Source organism: Lampris incognitus, chromosome 5 (assembly GCF_029633865.1).
Source record: "Lampris incognitus isolate fLamInc1 chromosome 5, fLamInc1.hap2, whole genome shotgun sequence".
NCBI lineage: Eukaryota > Metazoa > Chordata > Actinopteri > Lampriformes > Lampridae > Lampris > Lampris incognitus.
In genome coordinates, this window is record NC_079215.1 from 25,726,914 (window position 1) to 25,749,493 (window position 22,580).

At 43.1% G+C, this 22,580-nt stretch overlaps 1 protein-coding gene across 1 annotated transcript; it reads right to left on the minus strand.

Annotated features, from left to right (window-relative positions):
• Positions 1–5,750: 5,750 nt before the first annotated feature.
• On the minus strand, positions 5,751–21,807 carry pi4k2a (phosphatidylinositol 4-kinase type 2 alpha). The gene is made up of 9 exons (XM_056280228.1): positions 21,398–21,807; positions 19,253–19,453; positions 19,016–19,147; positions 18,662–18,815; positions 18,368–18,429; positions 18,068–18,167; positions 16,577–16,710; positions 16,220–16,279; positions 5,751–7,224 (listed from the first exon to the last, which is right to left on the minus strand). The coding sequence occupies exons 1-9, from the start codon at positions 21,734–21,736 to the stop codon at positions 7,063–7,065; spliced, it is 1,344 nt and encodes a 447-aa protein (XP_056136203.1). The 5' UTR covers positions 21,737–21,807; the 3' UTR covers positions 5,751–7,062.
• Between the last annotated feature and the right edge of the window lie 773 nt (positions 21,808–22,580).

Consider the following 22,580-nt stretch of genomic DNA (forward strand, 5'->3'; position numbering starts at 1 on the left):
AAGTTCATCTGTTTAGCTAGTTCACAGTCAATGGCAAGTATTGCCATTATCATTGCTTATATTTAGGATTAACATGATTATTACTGGGAGGAAACCCACGCAGACATGGGGAGAATATGCAAATGCAGAAGACGACCTGATCCTCTGGTTCAAACCTGGTTGGATGAAGAGTGATGAAGAGTGAAGGTCCTGGTTCAAACCCAGGACCTTCTTGCTGTGAGGCGATCGCGCTAACCACTGCGCCACCGTGACGCCCAGTTTCCTCCCATAGTCCAAAGACATGTAGGTCAGGTGAATCGGCCATACTAAATTGTCCCTAGGTGTGACTGTGTCAGCCCTGTGATGGACTGGCAGCCTGTCCAGGGTGTCTCCCCGCCTGCCGCCCAATGACCGCTGGGATACACTCCAGCATCCCGCGACCCGAATTAGGATAAGCAGCTTGGATAATGGATGGGTGGGTGAATGATTATTACCTGCCTCCATGGCCTCCCCCTAGCGGCTGTGCCCCAGAAAGCGTCCCCCCCCCTTATGGGCGGCCCTGAGTGTAACTCTAATTAATGGTCACAGAAATTTGCATATGGAACCGATTGCTGGTTTGGGTTTTTATGCAACTCCGCTGTTTATAAGATTGGAAATACGTGCAGTCAGCGAGACTGACGAACTCACTTAGATGAGTGATGAAACGTTTCTGTTGAGATATGACACCAGTGTATTTGTATGACTATGTGTTACTGTGTACTATTATTTTGTTTACGACTTTGTTTGTCCTCAAGTAGGCGGTGTTGCGCTTGCATGCGCGGATTGATTACGTCACTGAGACGCTGTTCATTTTCGTCTCCCAAAACGACCGAATAAACGGAGGCTGCATTTTTCCCTCCAGCAGAAGTTCGGTAGTCAGTACGATTCTTTATAACGGTTTAATAATCCACTTCATCTGCGCAGAGATAGACATAAAGTATTAGTCTAGTCTTCTAACAGGTTATGGGCCCAGATAACGTTGGATTATTTAGTAGTTGGATAAAAGAAGTACACGAAGTGTGATAACCTCGGATGGCGGGATGCGCGCAGGTTAGCGCCGAGTAGCAAGTTAGCAAGTGTGAAGCTAGTTAGCATCGAGAGAGGCTATCGGGAAGCTAACGGAACGCTAAACTAAGCTAACGCTACCTAGGGAGATGGAGCGGAAGAAGAGCAGGTGGCCCACATTCAACGGACAGGCCGATGAGTATGAACTGTGGGGAGAGCGAATGCTCTGTTGCATGCTTGGTGTGGGGCTGAAAACCACCATTCTTACCGAGTCGGTGGGACCTTTGACAGCGGAAGAGCAGGCCCTAGACGAGGAGCGGAACGCGGACGCCAACTGCGCATTGGCGCCTTTATTGGACAACACAAGCTTGGGATTGATCTTCAGAGAAACGAAGAACAAAGGTAGAGAGAGTCTACGGGTGTTGCGGGAACATTACATTGGTAAGGGCAGACCCCGGATTGTCACTCTGTATGTAACATTGACTGGGCTAAAGAAAGCTGATAATGAGACGATAACCGAATACATTATCCGAGCTGAACAAATCATTACGGCTCTCAAAGGGGCGGGAGAAGCACCGAGTGAGGGGCTAATGATGGCCATGGTGATGAGGGGGTTACCCGAGAGATAAGCCATTCACTCTAATGGTGACACATGGCGACAGTGAGTTGACATTGGGACAATTTAAGGCCAAATTGAGAAACTTTGAGGCGGCTGAAGATGTAGCTAATGCTACAGCATCGGACGAGACGTCCGAGAGGGTGATGAAGGCCCACGCAGCGCCTAAGAAAAAGCCAGTGAAATGCTGTGAGGGAGATGATGAACAAACGGTGTGCTGGCGATGCGGTGACAAAGGCCATCGGAAATCGGACTGTTCACGCAGCGTGTGGTGCAGCTTCTGCCGGGTCAAGGGTCACACGGACAAAGTGTGCAAGAAGAAGGACCGCGCTGATGGAGCCAGGTGTGCACGCGAGCAAGGTGGCGGCGGCGGTGGTGGTCACGGAGCAGGTCGAGGTCAGGGACCGGGGAATACTGCGGAAGAAGAGAACTACATCTTCAGTGCAGGCTGGAGAGACCAGCTCAGCAGGACCAGGACGACGGCAACAGTTCAAACCAGGATTGATTGTGGACTGTGGGGCTTCTTCCCACATAGTCAACGATAAGAAGAAGTTCAAGAGCTTTGACAGCTCGTTCGAGCCAGAGAAACACTGCATGGAGCTGGCGGACGGTGAGCGCACCTTTGGTGTGGTGCAGGGCAGGGGAGATGCTACGGTATGTCTGCTCGACAGTGAGGGGCGACGGTGTAGAGTGACACTGCGGAACGCACTATATATTCCATCGTACCCCCAAGAGCTCTTCTCTGTGAAGTCTGCGACAGCACACGGAGCCAGTGTGTTCTTCGAAGAGGGCAGAGATGCCCTGATGTCACCGGATGGTACCAGGTTTGACATTTTTGTACAGAGGAAAATGTACTATTTGCAAACTGAATGTGTTGTTGAAGAGTGCCATGTGAGCCATGATATAGAAACTTGGCATGAGATAATAGGCCACTGCAACTATGACGATATCATAAAGCTACAGGATATCACTGATGGTATGCATATAAAGGGTTAAGTGTGTAAACCTGACAAAGAGTGTGCAGTATGCATAGAAGGGAAGTTTACCCAAAACAGGAATAGGAAATCTACAGACAAAGCCAAGACACCACTGGAGTTGGTAAACACTGATTTAGCCGGTCCTGTGGCAAACGAGTCCATTAATGGTTTCAGGTACATGCAATCATTTACAGATGTGTGCACAGGGGCAGTGTGTGTTTATTTCTTAAAAACAAAGAGTGACACAGTGCAAGCGACCGAGACATTTCTGGCAGATGTAGCTCCCTATGGGACAGTGAAATGCATAAGGTCGGATAATGGAACTGAGTTTACAGGCAAGGAGTTTCAAACCCTGTTGAGACGGAACAAAATAAGACATGAGATGTCCTGCCCATACTCTCCCCATCAAAATGGCATTGCAGAGAGAGAAGGACGCACACTATTGGAGATGGCAAGGTGTATGCTAATAGATAGTGGTCTACCAAAGAGCCTCTGGCATTATGCTGTACAGGAGGCAGCCCACACCAGAAACAGATGCTTCAACAAGCACACAGGCACTACGCCATACACGGCAATGACAGGAAAAAAGTGCAACATGGCTAGAATGCAAAAGTTCGGGACAGAATGCTATGCTTACCAGCAGGACAAGGGAAAGTTAGATTCTAGATGTGAGAGGGGGCGTTTTGTAGGACACGACAAGAACAGCCCGGCCTACCTAGTCTACTACCCTGACCAAGAGAAAGTACAGAAACACAGACTAGTTAAATTTGTACACAAGGCAACTAGTGAAAATGAGACTCAGACACCAGGTCTGTACCCAGAAGACTGGGTAAGAGAGAGAAAGTCTGTTGAGACAGCTGCAACTCAGCCTAGAGTACAGAAAAATTTACAGACTGACGGTACACAGTCAGCACCCGAGGATGATGACGAGGAGCACCCAAGGGTGACGTCACAAGCCTCAGCCAGTGGGAGGTACCCCCAAAGGGAACGCAACCCTCCGAGATACCTGATTGACTATAGTCAGGGCGACAGTGATGACAGCTCACTCACTACTATAGATTATGCATACAGGGCAGTGTGCGGTGTCCCTCTGACCTTTAAAGAGGCCATGGAATCGCCAGAATCAGAAAAGTGGTCCAGGGCAATGGACGAGGAAATGGAGTCTCTAAGAGACAACAAAACATTCACCCTTACGAAATTGCCAGAGGGCAAGAAAACAGTGGGAGGAAGGTGGGTGTATGCGATAAAGACAGATATAGACGGACACGACAAGTACAAGACTAGATTTGTAGCAAAGGGATATAGCCAGAGAGCTGGGGTGGATTATGGGGAGACATTTTTGCCGACAGCCAACCTAACAAGTGTTCGAGTACTTCTACAGAAGGCGGCTCAATATGACTTTATTTTATACCAGATGGATGTAAAGACGGCCTATCTTCATGCCCCCATAGACTATGACATATACATGGAACAACCTGAGGGTTATATTGAGAAGGGAGAAAAACTAGTGTGTAAACTAGAGAAGTCAATCTACGGCCTCAAGCAGTCTGGCCGCAATTGGAACTTACTGTTACACAAGTGTTTGACAGGTGATGGTTTTACACAAAACCAATCAGACCATTGTGTGTACTCCAAGGAGTCAAAGGAAAGGATGTCATTGGTGTATTGCCCTACAGACGAAATGGTTGCGGATGTAATGACAAAGCCCGCATCCAAGGTAAAACTGAAGACATTTGCTAAGGCAATGTTTGGTGTGTGAAATATGAGTGGTATGGGTTATACCAAGTTTCTTTTCATTTTGTTCTATGAATATGAAAAGGTATACAGTAAGCTCATGATTCATAAGTGGGAGTGTTGAGATATGACACCAGTGTATTTGTATGACTATGTGTTACTGTGTACTATTATTTTGTTTACGACTTTGTTTGTCCACAAGTGGGCGGTGTTGCGCTTGCATGCGCGGATTGATTACGTCACTGAGACGCTGTTCATTTTCTTCTCCCAAAACGACCGAATAAACGGAAGCTGCATTTTTCCCTCCAGCAGAAGTTCGGTAGTCAGTACGATTCTTTATAACGGTTTAATAATCCACTTCATCTGCGCAGAGATAGACATAAAGTATTAGTCTAGTCTTCTAACAGTTTCTCGAACTAAAGTTTGTGTCCAAACCAGATGAACTGATTCAACTTCATCTTTTGATTGACAAAACCAACTCCATGTGACGTTTTAGAAACAGTGCAAGAGTTTGACTTCCTTTCATTAAAACCAAGTGATGTTGCATGATTGAAAACACAAAAAGCAAATTGGAATTAACAGAATATGCTGGTTGCGATTTTGTCATATCATATGGGCCAGTTTAGAAATTCTTCGCTGTTAAAAACTACATTTCAGTATTATTTTCTTCATAGCAAATTGCCTTGATGAAACTTGAGGAAGGCTAGACATTAACTCAAACTTTGGTTTGGCAGTTGCTCTACTAGGACGGTATCACATTTAGAGCTGTTACTTACCTATGTTCAATCCCAACACTTATTTGTGTAAGAAACCGATACATACCGGATATGAAATGTTCTCCGCAAAATCTTCGCGTTTGATATTTGCTATTCTCGCCACGTCTTCCAGTCCTCCCGACGGATCGCGTGAATCCACGCCTTGTCTTCTTCGTTTTTCGATTGGAGTTTTCCCTTTCGGCATGCGATAAAAACGCAGATGCTTGTTTTTACCATCTTTACGATTTGTACAACCGACAGCGCAACAACTGTGAGGCATTTCGTTTCAAATCAATTTCCCCTTGACGATCTCTTCGAAATGAAACACAAGACTCGTGGCCCCTTTTTGCCCCACAATCTGCGCACGCACATTCGGTGCATGTAACTAAGGGAACGCGTTCCCCCCTAAACAGGCGCCCCGATCGACCGACCAGAGAAGGCGCTAGTGCAGCGACCAGGACACATACCCACATCCGGCTTTCCACCCGCAGACATGGGCAATTGTGTCTGTAGGGACGCCCGATCAAGCCGGAGGTAACACGGGGACTCGAACCGCCGATCCCCGCGTTGGTAGGCAACGGAATATACCACCGTACCACCCGAACGCCCATATACAGGCAATGTTAAATGACACTGCTAGTGGGTACAATATATTTTAATGGAGCAACTGAACTTCATCGTTAAAAGGAATAAAACAAAAACGTAAGTGTGACAGCAGTTACATCTCTGTCCTGGGAAAACCAGAATATTAAGAGTGCTGAATTTCTCTCTTCATATCTGTTTCATGTGTTTGAATGTGTATCCTTTTGCATTTTTGGGAAAAGACACCAGAGCCAGTGGTATTCATGGATTGCAGTTTTGTTATAATCTGTCATTAAATATTACATACAAATTATACAGTGCATTGCCACAATACATTTCATGTCAGTTACATACAGCAGGAAGTTAACAGAAAGAAAATGGACAGAAATCAAAATGGACCACTGAAAGACAAACGGGAGCCTGAACCTAGGGAGCCCCAACCACCGCCTGTCTACTTGTTTATGGGATACTTCTGCCCATGCTATGTTTTTGCTAGCTTTGAATAATTTCCCCATGCCTTGACAGAGGGTAAACTTCTAAAGAGCTGCACATCTCCTCCATCAATATGTCTCTTACTCAGTGGAAGGAGCAAAATTTACATTGCCAAAGTTCATCTCTTGATACCATTGCTCCAGATTTCATGCAGGTCCAGATCAAAATTGATGGAAGGGGACGGGGAATAAATGTAAGACCAATTTGCATAGCTTAAGTAAGTTCTGTGTAAAGACAATGAGTGCCCAGTTTCTAACTCTTTGAAACACTGTCAAAAGGCACCCTTATTTGATTGAAAAAGGCTAATTATAAGTGTCATTATGTTTCACCAACCATTGCTTTCACTTCTCTGTGGAAAGTAGTGTGCAGGTGTATATTTAAAAGGCAGAAGGGAATGAAGAAAAGAAAATGGAATGCGCAACCTCCCATCCGAACAAAAATGAGAGGCCTCAGACTGGTGGTTGTGTATGTGTGCATGTACACCTGCTTAAAGAGTCCAGGAAAAATATGACATTACATAGAAATCTTCTTCGAGGCTCTTTCTTTCTTAAAAGCTCCACAACCTTCATCTATTCCATTTAGTCATCTGTCTTCATTCACATTCACACAAGGCACAGATGCAAACAGGGAGAGATATCTATCACAAAATATTCCTCTCCTTTGGCCTCATCTTTCAACCCCTCAACTACTGCCAATAACCAGTGTCCATAAGAAGAGGAGGGGATGATGATGATGATGTTTTTCAACTTGGGTAACCACGCACTCTCAGATAAACTGTCCTGTCTCACACATCTGCACTCGCAGACGCATTCACTCCATTCCACACAGCTTCACCCTGGCTTAAGATCCTCTTCTTGCCATTCACCCTTCCCCTCCTCTGACTCTACCACCAGGTGAAAAAGGGTCTTCTGCTCTGGAAGCTCTGTGTGTAGGACTCGCTGTTGGCCCTCTGAGGCGCCCTGGCCGTCTCTACGATCACTGGGGGCATCTGGACCAGCTGCAGGGGTGTTTTGCCATCTTTGAGGGCTTGGCACAGATTCAGGATCTTAGGGGTGAAAAAGGACAAAGAGAGAGTGAGATCAGAAAGCTTTATGGTCTATTCATTTCACAAAAGAAAAGGAGCAAAATGAATGGGTGTGGGAACGTTTTAACAATCTATAGAAATGAGTCTTATAAATGACAACATTTTCCAAGGAGGAGATTCCATGGCCTCCCACGCCAAGTGATTTCCTGAAAATGGAAAAATTGCTATTATGGAAAAGACTTGTTTTTCCTCATTTGGTGCAATTATGAATTGCCGAGTCAACATTTTTTTCCAATCTTTGAAAACTGGTGATCCCCCAACCATTAGCAATGGAATTAGATGTGCAAGGTATCAAACTGCCCTTAATAATAGTTGAAGAGGCACTTGGAAACCAAACATCCCTTCCACATTGAGAGAGACTTGGCGTACTTCAAAGGAGTGCAGGATCTGAACCAGAAGCAGCAAGACCGTTTGATGGATTGTGTGAAAGTGTCTGATAAGGCGATGGAGGAAAGTTATATGCTAGCGGAGCTTACTGCAAAGCAGAAGAAACCTCACACAATAGTGGAGATACTCATCCTCCCTGCTTGCATCTCGCTCAACCAGGGATGCTGCTGTTTTAAGCTATCTCTCTCCTCCTCTCTCTCTCTCTCTCTTTCACTCGCATGCTTTTCTGTCTCTCCCTCTTTTCAGTTAATTGTGGGACCTGTCTGGTTTAAATGATAGTGTTGCTGCTCTATTTGATGATATTTTACAAAGTTTAAAATTAATTATTGAATTATTTTGTTAAATATTTCATGAGTAATGTAGTTGTTTGTCAAATTTTGTTTAGGATTAGTAAATAAAAATAAACGTTTACAGAGTGATAACGGGTTATAGAGGCCATTCTTTTTTAAAATAATTTTATTTCTGATTTTTCCCTTTTTCTCCCAATTTAGTGGCCAATCAATCCCTATTTTAGTTCAAACACCCACCCTTGTACTGCATGCATTCGCCAACTGCATCTCCCTGGCCGGCAGTCTCGAAGGAGACACCTCGCCACTTTCGTGACAAGGCGAATCCAGGCCGAACCACTGCTTTTTCCGACACACACAGAGACGCATTCATGTGATGAACACAAGCCGACTCCACCCCCCTCCCGAAGACAGCGTTGCCAATTATTGCTGCTTCATAGAGTCCAGCCATAGTTGGAGCTGACGAGACCGGGGCGCGAACCCCGGTCCCCAGTGGGCAACTGCATCGACACAAAGCCGATGCTTAGACCGCTAAACCACCGCGGACCTATAGAGACTATTTTGCACAGATATGAATACAGGTGTGCCTTGAGATTGTGGCTTGGCATTTGGTGTGCCTTGGGCAAAAAAGTCTGAAAACCACTGGCATAGACAATCAAGGGGCTATTTTTTTTCTCCATTTCTTCATAGTGTCGCTCAAGATACATGCATTTATTCACAAGCCAAAGCTCAAAACACTATCATGGAAGAGGAGCTATATTTATAGACGAGGTAAAAGTAAAACTGCTCTACTTGTATGAGTGTCATAAAGCAAACCTTATAATTCCGTGGAGATTTTGTGCCCGGTGGCAGACAAAATGCAGAGTAAAAATAAGGCTTCTAGGTCAGTGTTTCCCAACCCAGTCCTCAAGGAACCTCTATCCTGCAGATTTTCTTTGCAATCCTGAATAGGTACCCGTTTGTAGTTATTCAACCAATCAGCAATGAATTATGTCAGATGTTGCACACCTTGCATAATTAAGTGCTGTGAGATGATTGGTTGAGTAAGTACAAGCAGGGCTACCTATGCAGGGTTACAATGAAAATCTGCAGCATAGGTGTTCCTTGAGGACTGGGTTGGGAAACGCTGTTCTGGGAAATGAGCCAAATGGCAATTGTGTCATTCTCCCATAGCCATCACATTATATGATCAATGAATTTAATATGTTAAATATGTTAAAGCAAAAAGTTCCCTGGTGCCACTTTATTAAAAAAAAAAAGAAGGTTGTATTGTATGTTTTTCCTCAGATTTAAAAAAACAACTTCATGAGGTACACTTCTCCCTGTAGTCTCTATTAGTATATAATCTAAACATTAACACGGGGTTCATAGCCATTATTCGCAAACTTTGAGATGCCAACTCCCAGGGATAATGAGTATGCAAAGCTATTAAAAAAAGAAAGCAACTACACTTCCACTCATGTTTTATTTCCCAATTGTATGTGTGCATTGCCATTGTAGCAAAGCATTACACCATGGACCTCTGGTGTGTAATAATTTTGATTTCCAAGTACAGGGCTCCACATCCATCTCCATTTTGGCATATTTGAAATCTGCATTGGGGTGTTAAAAAGATCACCTGTAATAATGTACAACCTACAACCACATTATTTGACAATTTTGCTTTTGTTTATGCATACAATTATTATGCATTTATCTACTAAGATGGATTCTGGTGGGCTTTGAAGTTGCAATAAAAAGTTAAAAAAAATTCCTAGCATTACCAATTTTAGCATAACTTAATTTGATCGTTTCTGCGCGTGAGCTGACAAAGTGAGCAGTAATCACACTGTGCAGCTGATTTCCCAAAAACAGTAAACACATGACTGGATCTGTAGGCCTTCACCTCTGCTCCCCCCATAACTTTCTGAGCAGGAGAGTCTTAATGACATCTCGGAACAGGACATGCTGCGCATCACTGCCAGCTGTTTCTTACTATCTCTTCTCTATATTGTAGCGACCAGGGAAGGCGGTCGCTGGACTATTGACAGCTATGCGCTGGGGAAGTGCAAGGGTTTCTGGGACTGTTAATGTTCATCTTCAGATTATTGTTTTAGTAATGTTGTGTTCATGATTTGATTATTGTTGCGTTGTTTGTTTGGGGGTTTGACTCGGACTGGGTAGACGACCATTTTCCTGACTGTAGGACCGTGACTCAGACTGGTGCTCTCGATAGTGACCTCATTGAGGGAAGCCATTGTTCAGCAACCATTGGGGAGGGGCAAAATAAAGGAGCACTACTGGGGTCGTGCAGTGTATGGGACACAGGAGCTGCCATTCAAATGACATCCTTGCCTCTCAACTCCTCCTTTCCTGTCAGTTCTGTTCGGTTGTCTGTGGTCATGGTTATCCAAAGGAGTTGAATCAAGTGCAACTGGACTTGGTATATATCCGTGAAGACGTTTCGCCTCTCATCCAAGAGGCTTCCTCAGTTCGTACCTTTCTGACAAGACCAAGCTGGGTCTAGTCAGAAAGGCACAAACTGGCTGCCTTCACATCTGGCCGCCTTCCCGCAGACACAGCCAATTGTGTCTGTAGAGATGCCCAACCAAGCCAGAGGTAACACGGGGATTCAAACCGGAGATCCCCATGTTGGTAAGCAACAGAATAGACCACTATGCTACCCGGACACCCCTCAATTTAACAGCTGGCTGGTTCATTACTGTAATTAGCAGGAATCAGGCTTTGTTGACTGGACAATGACAATTTTGCTTCCTGAACACTTTCGGGTGTATTTTACGGATTTTGGGCTGCTGATCACGAAAATCACCTTTAAATGTTCCTATCACACACCATTTTATAGATATAACCTTCCCGTCATGTTTTAAGTCTATTAGTATATTGCCCACAAAGCAAGCTGTTTTGGTCAGTCCAAGCATGCCTGGGCATGCACTCAGTTCAGGTGCTATGCAAACGTTGTCTTAGGCATGCCTGGGCAGGCTTAGTCAGGTTAGATCAGGGGTGCCCAACCAGTCGATTGTGATCAACCAGTCCCTCGCGGGCTGATTGCTAGTCGATCGTGAGATGATTTTGAAAAATTGAGTTTTTGAAAAAAATTAATAAAAATTATGCGGTCCCTTGTGTTCACATTTTGATTGACATCGAATCTGACAAACCATTAAGAGGCAAGGTCTGCATTAGTGCTGTATTAGTCAGATTCATCATCAATCAAGATATTATTGGCGAATTATCTCACTTGCAAGCTCTGACGTATGAAGGCGTAACCTGACATTCACTGTCGGTGTCAAAGTGGAGAAGAGGAGACGAGAGTTGTGACTGACGTTAACAAGATTGACTTCTCTTTAATTTTCTTTTGTGTGGTCGGAGACAACAAACAACAAAAATGGCAGGAGCCGAAAGATCGAAAACTTATTTCCACAATGAATAGGAGGAAGATTATTTTTTCATTTATTCCAACGCAAAATCCATCTGTCTGATCTGCTATGTGATTGTGGCTACACCGAAGAAGACTAATTTGGAGCAGTATTTAAATGATACAGATTTCCCAGTGAAAACAGCTCTACGAACCAGAAAATTGCCAGAACTGAAGTCTCAATTAGCAGCACAACAGTCAATTTTGTCAACTAATAATACAAGGTGTCTAATTCCAATTAATATTTCATCTAGTGGTAGCTCTAAAATTCTGAACTACTACTGATCACTTCAACAAGACACTTAAATTTGGTTTCATAAATACCAGATCACTGTCTACCAAAGCCTTACTAATAAATGATCTGATTCTTGAACATAGTTTTGATATAATTGGGTTATGTGAAACATGGCTGAAACCAAATGTTTTCCTTCCATTAAATTGAATAATAAAAATAACTTTATTTATATAGCACTTTTCTAAAACAAAGTGCTTTACAAAGAAATTAAACCAGACAATGCAAAAATGAGAATAAAGCAAAATAAGTAAGAGTAAAAGAGTAAAATAAAATGAAGCTTCCCCACCTGACAATACTTATGCCCATGTAGCTTGGGCAAATAAACAAGATGGGGATGCCACCTTCATATATATAAGTGTATTTTCCATTTAACTTTTTTTTTTTTTGTGATGGCCTGGCGGCCTGTCCAGGGTGTCTCCCCGCATGCCACCTAATGACTGCTGGGATAGGCTCCAGCATCCCCGGAATCCTGAGTAAGGATAAGCGGTTGGGATGATAATGGATGGATGGATTTTTGGAATTTCTCCCCAATTGTAACCAGCCAATTACCTCACTCTTCTGAGCTGTCCCGGTTGCTGCTCCACCCCCTCTGCCAATCCAGGAAGGGCTGTAGACTACCGCATGCCTCCTTCAATACATGTGGAGTCGCCAGCCGCTTCTTTTCACCTGACAGTGAGAAGTTTCGCCAGGGGGATGTAGCATGTGGGAGGATCACGCTATTCCCCCCAGTTCCCACTCCCCCCTGAACAGGCACCCTGACCGACCAGAGGAGGCACTAGTGCAGTGACCAGGACAAATACCCACATCTGGCTTCCTTCCCGCAGACACAGCCAATTGTGTCTGTAGAGATGCCCAACCAAGCCGGAGGTAACACGGGGATTCAAACCGGAGATCCCCGTGTTGGTAAGCAACAGAATAGACCGCTATGCTACCCGGACACCCCTCAATTTAACTTCAAAAACTGGAATCTAAATTCCAAACTTTTGAGGCTCTTGTTCTTATTCGCTTGCTTTAGTAATTACTGTGATGTAGACTTACTAGTCCTACTTATCTGGAAGAACACAGTGTGTCTGCTAAAAAAATTACATTGAAATTCTCCGATTTTAAATATGGTGTACCTCAGGGCTCAGTTCTTGGCCCTTTTCTCTCTTCATAGTTCACCTCTTGGCCAAATTATACACAGTCACAGAATAAATTTCCATTGCTATGCGGATGATACTCAGCTGTATGTGCCTATAAGGGCTGATGATTGTACTCAAATTACTAATTTAGAGGCCTGCTGTTAAAAATTGGATGTCACTAAATTCCCTGCTTTTAAATTTGGATAAAACTGAGATACTGGTCATTGGCCCTGCTAGACACACCAATTTGATCAAGTAACAATAACAATCGACAACTCTGTGATTTCACAACGTGTGACAGCAAAAAAATCTTGGCGTTATGTTTGATCCCAGCTTTTCCTTCGATAAGCACATTAAAGAAATCACCAAGACTGCCTTTTTTCACTTACGTAACATAACTAAAATTCGGTCTTTCCTGTCTATGGCTTGCGCAGAGACTCTAATACATGCATTTGTTCCACCCAGACTTGATTACTGTAATGTTCTGTTTTCAGGTCTGCCACATGTTACAAATGCTGCAGCCAGAATCCTAACTAAAACTAGAAAATTTGAGCATGTTATACAAATTCTTGCCTCCCTATTCACATTAGATCAGACTTCAAGGTGCTTCTGCTGACTTATAAAATCCTAAATGGGCTTGCCCCATCATACCTGTCCAATATCCTTAAACCGTACATTCCAGCTCAAGCTCTCTGCTCTCAAAATACAGGGCTCCTGTGTGTACCCAAAGTTAAAAAGAAGTCAGCTGGTGGCAGGGCCTTTACCTATTGGGCCCCGTTCTTGTGGAATAACCTGGTTGCTGCCATCAGACAATCAGAGTCTGTTGAGTCCTTTAAATCCAAACTTAAACTCATCTTTTTGCCTTAATATACAATTAGTTGCCCTTAAATTGAGTACTTCATGACCTCTGCTGCATAGTAGGCCTGCACGATATTGACAAAAACATGCATTGCGGCGATGTAATCTTTTGCGCTATATTGCACGATGTATTGCGTTATATTAAACAAGGCGTGGGTAGTAAAAAAGTGCATGCACAATAATGCACATTCATTCTTTTTGCTATAGGAGGTGGAGTCTGTGGCCAAAGCATTGCAACCTGAACCAGTCGTTCAGAGCGGCCGCCCTGATCATGTTTGACGCGTTGTCTGTTGTGATGCAGACTAGTCGGGTTTCTTCTAGCCCCCAAGCAGCCAGCGCTTCTCTTAACCCTGTTGCGATGTTTTCACTTGTGTGATCCTCTGGAAAGACGCGGTTTGCAGGCAACTAGTTTCAGCTTAAAGTCTTCAGTGATAAAGTGGACTGTTAAACTGATGTAGGGCTCAGTTGTCTGGCTTGACCACAGGTCTGTTGTCGCTGCATAGTATTCCACTTGTGCCAGCTCTCGGTCTACTTCTGCCTTGCATTTGTCGTACAGCCCTGGGATTGCGATTTGGGAAAAACAGATCCGCGATGGTATAACGTAGCGCTTGTGCGGACCATCTTCTGAAATCCGTCTTTGGTAACTGTGTTGAGTGGCATCATATCCTTGGCGAGGTGAAAGGTTATGGCTTTGGTGATTTCGATCTGCCGTTTGGATGTTTGGATTTTACGACCGCGATGAGTCCGCGCTGCTGACACTGGTGCGCGGCGCGGACTCATCGCGGTCATAAAATCTGAGCTTTGCGCGCACAGGGCTTGCGGAAGCCCGCTTTTAGTCCGGCGGAGTCCGCTACGCGTACGTTCCGCCCGAGTATGTTTGGGCCTTAACTCTCCTTTCTCTGGCTCTGCCATTTTTCATTTCTCCCGAACACACGTGGATTCGTCTTCTTCATTTATGCACACGCGTAGCACTAACATTGCTAGGTAACGTCAACGTGTCTAGACGGGCCTGAGTTGAGCGACGAAGAAGTAGAAGAAATAAAAAAATAACAGAGTAAGGGGTGTTGAGAGTTTGTTGCTAAAAGAAAGTCGACGGAGCAAAAATGTTGCAGTATGACATGAATTTGAGTACCTTCGGCTACATACTAGTAGGAAAGATATCGCAGGCCCTGCGATGTGACTATTGCACATGCGCACATCGCGATGACGATGTATAAACGATATATCGTGCAGGCCTACTGCATAGTGGGTCAGTTTCTGTCTCAATGAATTTATCAAGCACTGTTCTGCTGACAAGATTATAGAGTATAGATTGACTATTGCAAACTGTTCTCTTCTCTCGTGTCTTTTCTCTCTCTGAATGATGTCTTCTCCTTTCTCTTCTGTGTATGTGAATGGTATGATGCGAGTCGCCCCTGTGTGCCCATGTAGTCTCTCCTCCTCCCAGGTCTCCATGGTGATGGTGGTTACCAGCTGGACACTGCTTGGCATCCTCCTCATCACCTGGACACTGCTTAGCATCCTTGTCGTCTATCTATATCTATATATATATAATTTTGCTATCCTGTTTCAATGTTATATCCTTCTCTCACTCCGATGTGTGACTAATGTTTTTTCCTGTCTCTTCTCCCATGTATGCAAATGTTGTGATGTGTCTCTTGTGTGCATGTGTAGTCTGTCCTTCTGTCAGGTCTACATAGTGATGGTGGTCGTGTGCCTAAGGTCCTAGGCTGTTCTGGTGGCATCTGGACACTGCTTGGCATCCTCCTCATCATATTCTTCAAACAACTTTTAATTCCATTATAACTCTGTTATCCTCTTTCAATGTTGTATTCTGTAAATTGTGTACACACAACATCCATTCCATGTCTGTCCGTCTTGGGAGAGAGATCCCTCCTCTGTTGCGCTCCCTCAGGTTTCTTCCTGTTTTTTCTCCCTGTTAAAGGTTGGTGTTTTTTTTTTAGGGAGTTCCTTACCTGATGCAAGGGTCTACAGGCAGGATGTTGTATTGCTGCAAAGCCCACTGAGGCAAATTTGTAATTTGTGATAATGGGCTATACAAATAAATTGACTTGACGTCTCAACATGTGAGGCTCTGAAAGCACAGTTTCAACACAAGTTGTCAGATTTGTGGTTATTACATACCAAGCACTAAGCGTAGCCAGAGGACGCTTTGACAACTAATACTGTTCACAACCAATTACGAAGCAAGAGCATATTTTCCCCTCTCAGGAACATGGAGTTAAAATACAAACACAAACTGTGTGTGGAAAAATTATTTAGGACTGAAACTCTATGCCACAAAACCTTGTTTCAAAGCTTTACATCCCAGAAAAACCTCCTCGACTAAGTGAGTGACTGAACATCAATTGGTGAAGTCTGAACTGCAGTTGTTTATTTGTATGAGGATTGGATACCTTACCTTGTAATAAAATTCAAATGAACAAATATAAGTAATTTTTTTTTTGTGTGTGTGTGTGGGGAAAACAGACTGTTTGCATGCCTTGGGAGATACTGCACAAATACACCATGGGTTCACAGGCATGTTTAGAGGACTGTTTGTGTGTCATTGGAATAGAAAGGAAAAGAGACTCACCTGCCCTCTCATTACAGCTACTTGTTTATGGAATTGTCCTCTGTCAAAACCAGGGTCTTTCTGTAACACAAAAAAAATATGCACAGAAAAGTAAAAAAGCATGAGTAAGGAGAGAAATGTGCTTTTACATGTATTGAAACCAATCAACTAAGGAAGGCTGTCTATTACTAAAGCCCTCTACTCCTGGAAGCTTTTACAACCCATCTATCTGAACTTTCATCCATCCTGCAGTTTGCCCTCTGGGGAAGATGATTTTTCCTCTCATTTTTTTTACTCACGACTTTTCCCACATTATTTGTATTTACATGATGCCTCCCATTCATTATTTTTAAATCTCCAAGCTCACTCACTCTGTACCTTAAATAATTCATAGAGGTCCTCCTCCAAGTCTTTGATGAAGTTGGGATCAGAGAGTTTGGGCAGCACTAACTCTCTGATCTCCTGTGAGAAAGGAACCTTGGCCTGGGAAAGCCACGCCCAGTAGAACGGGTCTGGTGATTGGCAAAGGAAAAATCTCTCTCAAAACTCATATTTAGACTTAATACAACAAAAATGTACTGGGGGAAAAAAAAAGCTCAATACATGTATATACGTAATCAAGCTGACTGGTGAAAACAGAAAAATTATATTTTTGTTAACAAAGGACATATGCCGAGTTGCTAAAAGCAGCAAATAACTTTGAATACAATGATTCTCTAACTGTAAAAGGTAGTGTGTGGGCATAGAACTAATTTAGCAAGTATAATCAGAAATCAGAAATACTTTATTCATCCTCAAGGGGAAATTGGATATAATTATATCCAATTATATCCGATTATAATTGGAAGTATAAATCAGAGAGATTACATATGAAAGAGGACATAAGTGAGGGTATCCGTTTGCCACCTTTGGAATGGATGTCCTCACTTATATCCTCATTCACCAAAGGGAGCGACTTCTCTGTGAAATAAGAGCTGGCACATGACATCAGAAATGAACAAGCCAATCGGATGAGTGGCGAAACGTTTTCAAGTGATACTGACATCAAAATCTGAAAATTCCTATTGATAGGCTATGTTCCGAGTTGGAATGTGACCACGGAGAAATTCAGTGGCCAAAACAACGCATCTGCGGCCACTCGAGAGAGATCTACGATTGACTGTAGATGGTGTCCAATGACAAATTGTGCCGGTGGATACGTAGACACCAGTCAATCTGCATATAGGGTGTGTCTGTAGCGAGATGCTATAAAACCACAGAGAAGCCGTTCTTTCACCTCCCCCTGCTAGCTACGTGGCTCGAGTTTGTGCTATTTTGCTGAGACTTTATTATCGATCTTGCTATGACGTAATGCTATCTATCTATCTATCTATCTATCTATCTATATATATATATATATATATATATATATATATATATATATATATATCCGTCTATCTATCTATTTATCTAAATATCTACCATCTATCTATCTAACAGTTATTTGTATCATCGAACATATTATTCGCCAAGCTGTAATGCACTGCCGTGCCGTAGGTCTACCACCATGCCGTGGTCGCATGCGAAATGCGTGGTCCCTGGATGCCCGAGCACCAGCGCCAGCCCCAGCAAGCCCCAACCACGCAAACACCAAGCCACACCCAACTGACCACCCAGGAAAACAGTAGCCAATAGCTTTGAATTCATAAAACCACACCTCCCAATGTTAAAAAATGTGTTCAGAAAGGGCATGTCAGTCTCTCTTTCAAAGTGACTGAACCATCAGTCACTTCGAAAACGCTTCACCACTCATCCGAAGTAGTATGTATGTATGTGTATGTTCTTAGTTTTGACAGACCGATTAAATAGAATTTCAGTGGAAATACTTACAGGCTCTCCAAGAGTCAGGGTGTTTGAGGGGGAAGGCTAGGCCGTTGTCTATGGCTGCCAGCTTGATAATAGGGTTTTTTACCACCACCCATTCTGTGTCCTAGATTGAAAGGCGAGTGGGGTAGCATTGATAAGGAAGAACACATTAGGATGCGTGACAGTAGCATATTATAAATGCTCAGAAATATTCTCTCTCACTGTGTCTGTGTCTTAGATTATATGTTCAAGAAAAAAATAGAAAGTACAAGAGGCAAAAAGCACATCTGAGGATTTCTGACTACATGTGCAAAGTGTCCTCACCCTATTCCCAACAGAGTCCATGGGACAGTCATACTTAAGTAGCCAGTTGTCATTTCCTCTATCTGGAAGACAAAACAATGCGGTCATATCTAAACATATTAATACCCTGATCAAAGTTGTGAGTTTACAAACTATTTGCAGTAGTATAGTGTATTTTTAATTAATTATCAAATTAATTAGGATTATAATGTAATTCTAATATATTTGTGATTTTTTTTTTTATTGTTTTAAATATTCAAAATGACAACCCCATATCACAACCTTAATTGTGCTGAAACCAGAATAACCACATGCCTGTGTTTCTGATGATGTAATCAAGGACAACTAGCCGTTCAAACTGCAGCTGGAGCTGGCGGTTGGTATTCTCAGGTAAGGGCTCAGCTTCAAACCTCCGAAGCCAGAAGTCTGCGTCCTTGTAGCCATCCACAAAGAGCTGGAAAGAACCAACCTGGTAGAAAGGCAACATATCTTCACTGTGGTAAATGATTATTTTTGTGAACATATAATTTACGGTAGTTGGATAAATAAAGCACATACAGTGCACCATACATGGAAATTGATAAGAAAATTAAACCTTCCTTTTATGATCTCATTCAGGAGCATCTTTTTTTTCTTTTCTTGGTATGATGCTACAGCTCAGCGGATTACCTTTGGCGGGAGTCCAATCCTGTGGAAGCGTTGTCCCACTTTAGGTACCTTTTCCAGGGCTAGCCTCTTCCCCCGCGACTTAACTCTGTCTATGGCACTGTAGTTAAATGTTTCACTTGCCAAATATACCACCTAGAGAGGGAAGGATTGTTTGAGAGAGGGAGATGATTACTGTTTAGAGTGTTGAAATGTTGCCAGTTTGTATGGGCCAGCTAAAATGTGTGTGGCCCTCTTTACCTTGGTCCTGGGGACTATGTTGAGCTCTAGCTTCTGATCAACAAGGCTGGCCCCTGCCTCTGACAGGTAACCCTGGTTAAGGACCAAGCAGTCACGGCCAAAGCAGCAGGGACAACACAGTTTCTGGAGCCACTTTGTCCACTTGGGGTTCAGCTGACCATAAGGCTCTTCATTCTTGGGTTTGAACACGCCGATTATTTTCTGAGAGACCGGGGGTTGATGGGAGGAGAGACAAGGATGATGCAGGAGGAAACAAAATTGATGTCAGTTTATGGCACAGAAAGCCAGAACGCACAATTTTTTTTTAATTTGGTTGTTTTATAAAGCAAGCTTTTTACATTTGATGACTATGATTTATTTTATAATAAGGTGAACTGATTGTCTGGGCTGAAATCTTAAATTTTACTTCATAGTAAGGCATACAAGACAAGTATAAGTCCAACCAAAAAAAAAAAAGAGCTCAAAGCCACTCCCAACTTCTTGGTATTACACATGGGCATTATGGAAGAGTGACTAATACACACACGAACACGCACACACACCAGTTAATACATAGAACTAGCACATGACCACTAAGCACATTGGTGACTGTAACTAAAGAAGCATTAGGGGGAAGTTGATCGGAAATGGTTTCATTTGAGTGCCACTCCTTTATGCCAGCATGCAACTGGTACAAAAAAGCTTCATCTGCATCATATGGACCTTGATGCAGACAAAAAAAGCCTCATCTTCATCATATGGACCTTGATGCGGAGTAGGCTTGTGCCACATTTGAATGCAAAAACATCTTGAAAAAGAACTGGTCCCTTTTTTAACAAAAATGTCAATACAATAAAACAAGACAGTTTTCATCTGTCTATCATTTACTTATGACTTAATCTAGTAAGGGCTTGAGTGCTGCAGAGCAAATTTCACCATGACTCTCTTCCTCACTCTCTCTTTTCCACCAAATAGTCATTGAGCTGTTTCTCAAAAGAGGAACAATCTGATATGATTAACAAAAAGCAATAACCACAATGAATATCTATTGAGTCGAGAACAACTAACTAGGCAAAACTAGATGTAACCAACCACACTGGGTCAGCAGCTTCACATTTGATTAGACACTTGCACAAGACTTTCCTTGCCAGTAGCACAAAAGATAATTCTTCGTATTAGAGATAAAATGACACCGTGTGTGTTGAAAGTGCATGAAACAGCAACACGTTAGTACTCAACATAAGGACCGATGGATGAAAGTGGTAGGATGAAATATCTTCAGTGATGAACATTTGATAGCATTAGTGCAAAATTTGGGCATTTTAGTTAAAAGGTGAAGATCTAATTTGCAAGGACACCTGTAGGATAATCAGTCACAGGAGCATATTTAACTTCTTTCAAACACACATGGGGCTGTCGAGAGGAAAAATACACAAACATGTTGGCTGAAAGCCCATAGCATTTGGCAGAAAGCTGCCATTTGGAGACTCAAAATGGGCTTCTTTTTTTGGAGATCCATATGCAGATCCATCAGAAAAACTATTTAGAATTATCATAATTTGGTATTATAACCAAATGTGAAGAGGCAACTGGTAAGACTTATGGCAATAGCTCGAGTCAGGCTCAAGAGAAAGCTTCAGTGTTTTTCAATATTCTGCCCTAAGCAAAGATAAAATTCAATTTACTTTTGAACTTCTGCAACTCCATTTCTGCAATACTTGGATTAAAAATCTGACACCTCAGAAACAAACTACGGGGGGGGGGTACCTCCCTGAAGAGACCATGATTATGTATATGTTCAAAACCTACAGCCATTTTAGTTAGGATATGTCACTGTTGGCCTTGGGCTCAGAAATCAAGGGGCATCTTAACGGGTAAACACACTGACCAGACAAAACAAAAACAACAATCACCTCAGCATACATCTTGCTGTCTGTTTGCCATGTCATCACAGGCTAGCTGAGAGCAGGAGGCCTGTCCCTCTGCTGCACACGTTAGGAATGGAGTCTGATGACAACACACAGTACTAACAAATCACACCAAAACCAATTCAAACTTCACTGTTAGTCCGCGGTGACAACAGTGATAGGTAAAAAAGGGGCTCATGCAAATGACAACACGTAGCTTAACGGTGGCTTGAAGCTTAAAAAACTAAGGTACTCTTACCCCCTGTGAATCTTTGACAAAATAGCTCCCACTGGATCCCTGGTAAATTCTCTCCGGATAAATGCCCTCCTCTATGGCGCGTTCGGCCTTTCGTATGATCTCTCTGAACTCGGGGTCCTCTGGGAATTCGTTTCGATGTGGGTCCCGGGGTGAACCACCTCGGTCCCGGTCCAGTAACGGCTGCCTCTCCCGGCTGCGTCCCGGACTGCCGGCCGGGATGCGGACGACGGAGCCCGGTGTGCCTCCGAACGCACTCCGTGGACTAGTGGGCTCTGTAGGGCAGTAGCTGAAGTCATTGGAGCCACGAAGAGGAGAGACAAGCGGACTCGTCTCGTCCATGATTTCGAGGATGCAAAGATGAACACAAAGGTAAACGAGAAGCGACAGAAACTGGACCGCTATTATAGCTAGCAAACAAGGAAGGCTCAAAAACAAATCAGATGACAGTCAGCTTCCGGGAAGAGGCGGGATTCTACGTGGACGTTGACGTCTTAAACCAATCAGCTTACGAATGTTACCGTTAACGACGCAGTTTTGCAATCCAACTGGACAGAATTATTTTGCCCACAGGGGACACGTGATAAAGATGAATGCGCTTATAACTAACTCGCCAAAGGTTGATTTAAATGAGAGAAGGCCGATTAAAAAAGTTTTTACATGCCTTTTTTATACTAGTATATCCTACGCAGTGTACTTTACAGACTACCTCATACTGTCTGGACATCTGAAGTAGAACAAAAAAAAAAACTTTGTTCGTTTGATTTTGAGAAATACTACGGAGATGAATGGCTCCCTCTGAGACTAGAGATCACGGCGAAATATGTGATGCTATTGAATTACCGGGGGAAACAAGTTCATTCATAGTACATCGTTGACTGGTATTGTGCAGTTAAAGTGTTTATTTGAGGTTCGTCCGAGTGAGGCATTATGATAGTTTGAGCGCAATTAAATGCGTTTAATTCGCCATTACGGATTTTGGATCTAACAAGATCATTTTCCTCATTTTCAAACAGATGAGAAAAAAATCTAATTTTTGTGAAATTTTTGTGAAATTCAGAAACAATGGTCTCACGTAATGAACTTAATTTATGCTCGTAATTAAAAACAACGAAAACATTCTCATTTGATGCAACGTTAAATACAGAATATAATGCTTGGGGCACTTTTTGATGCTACAAACGAG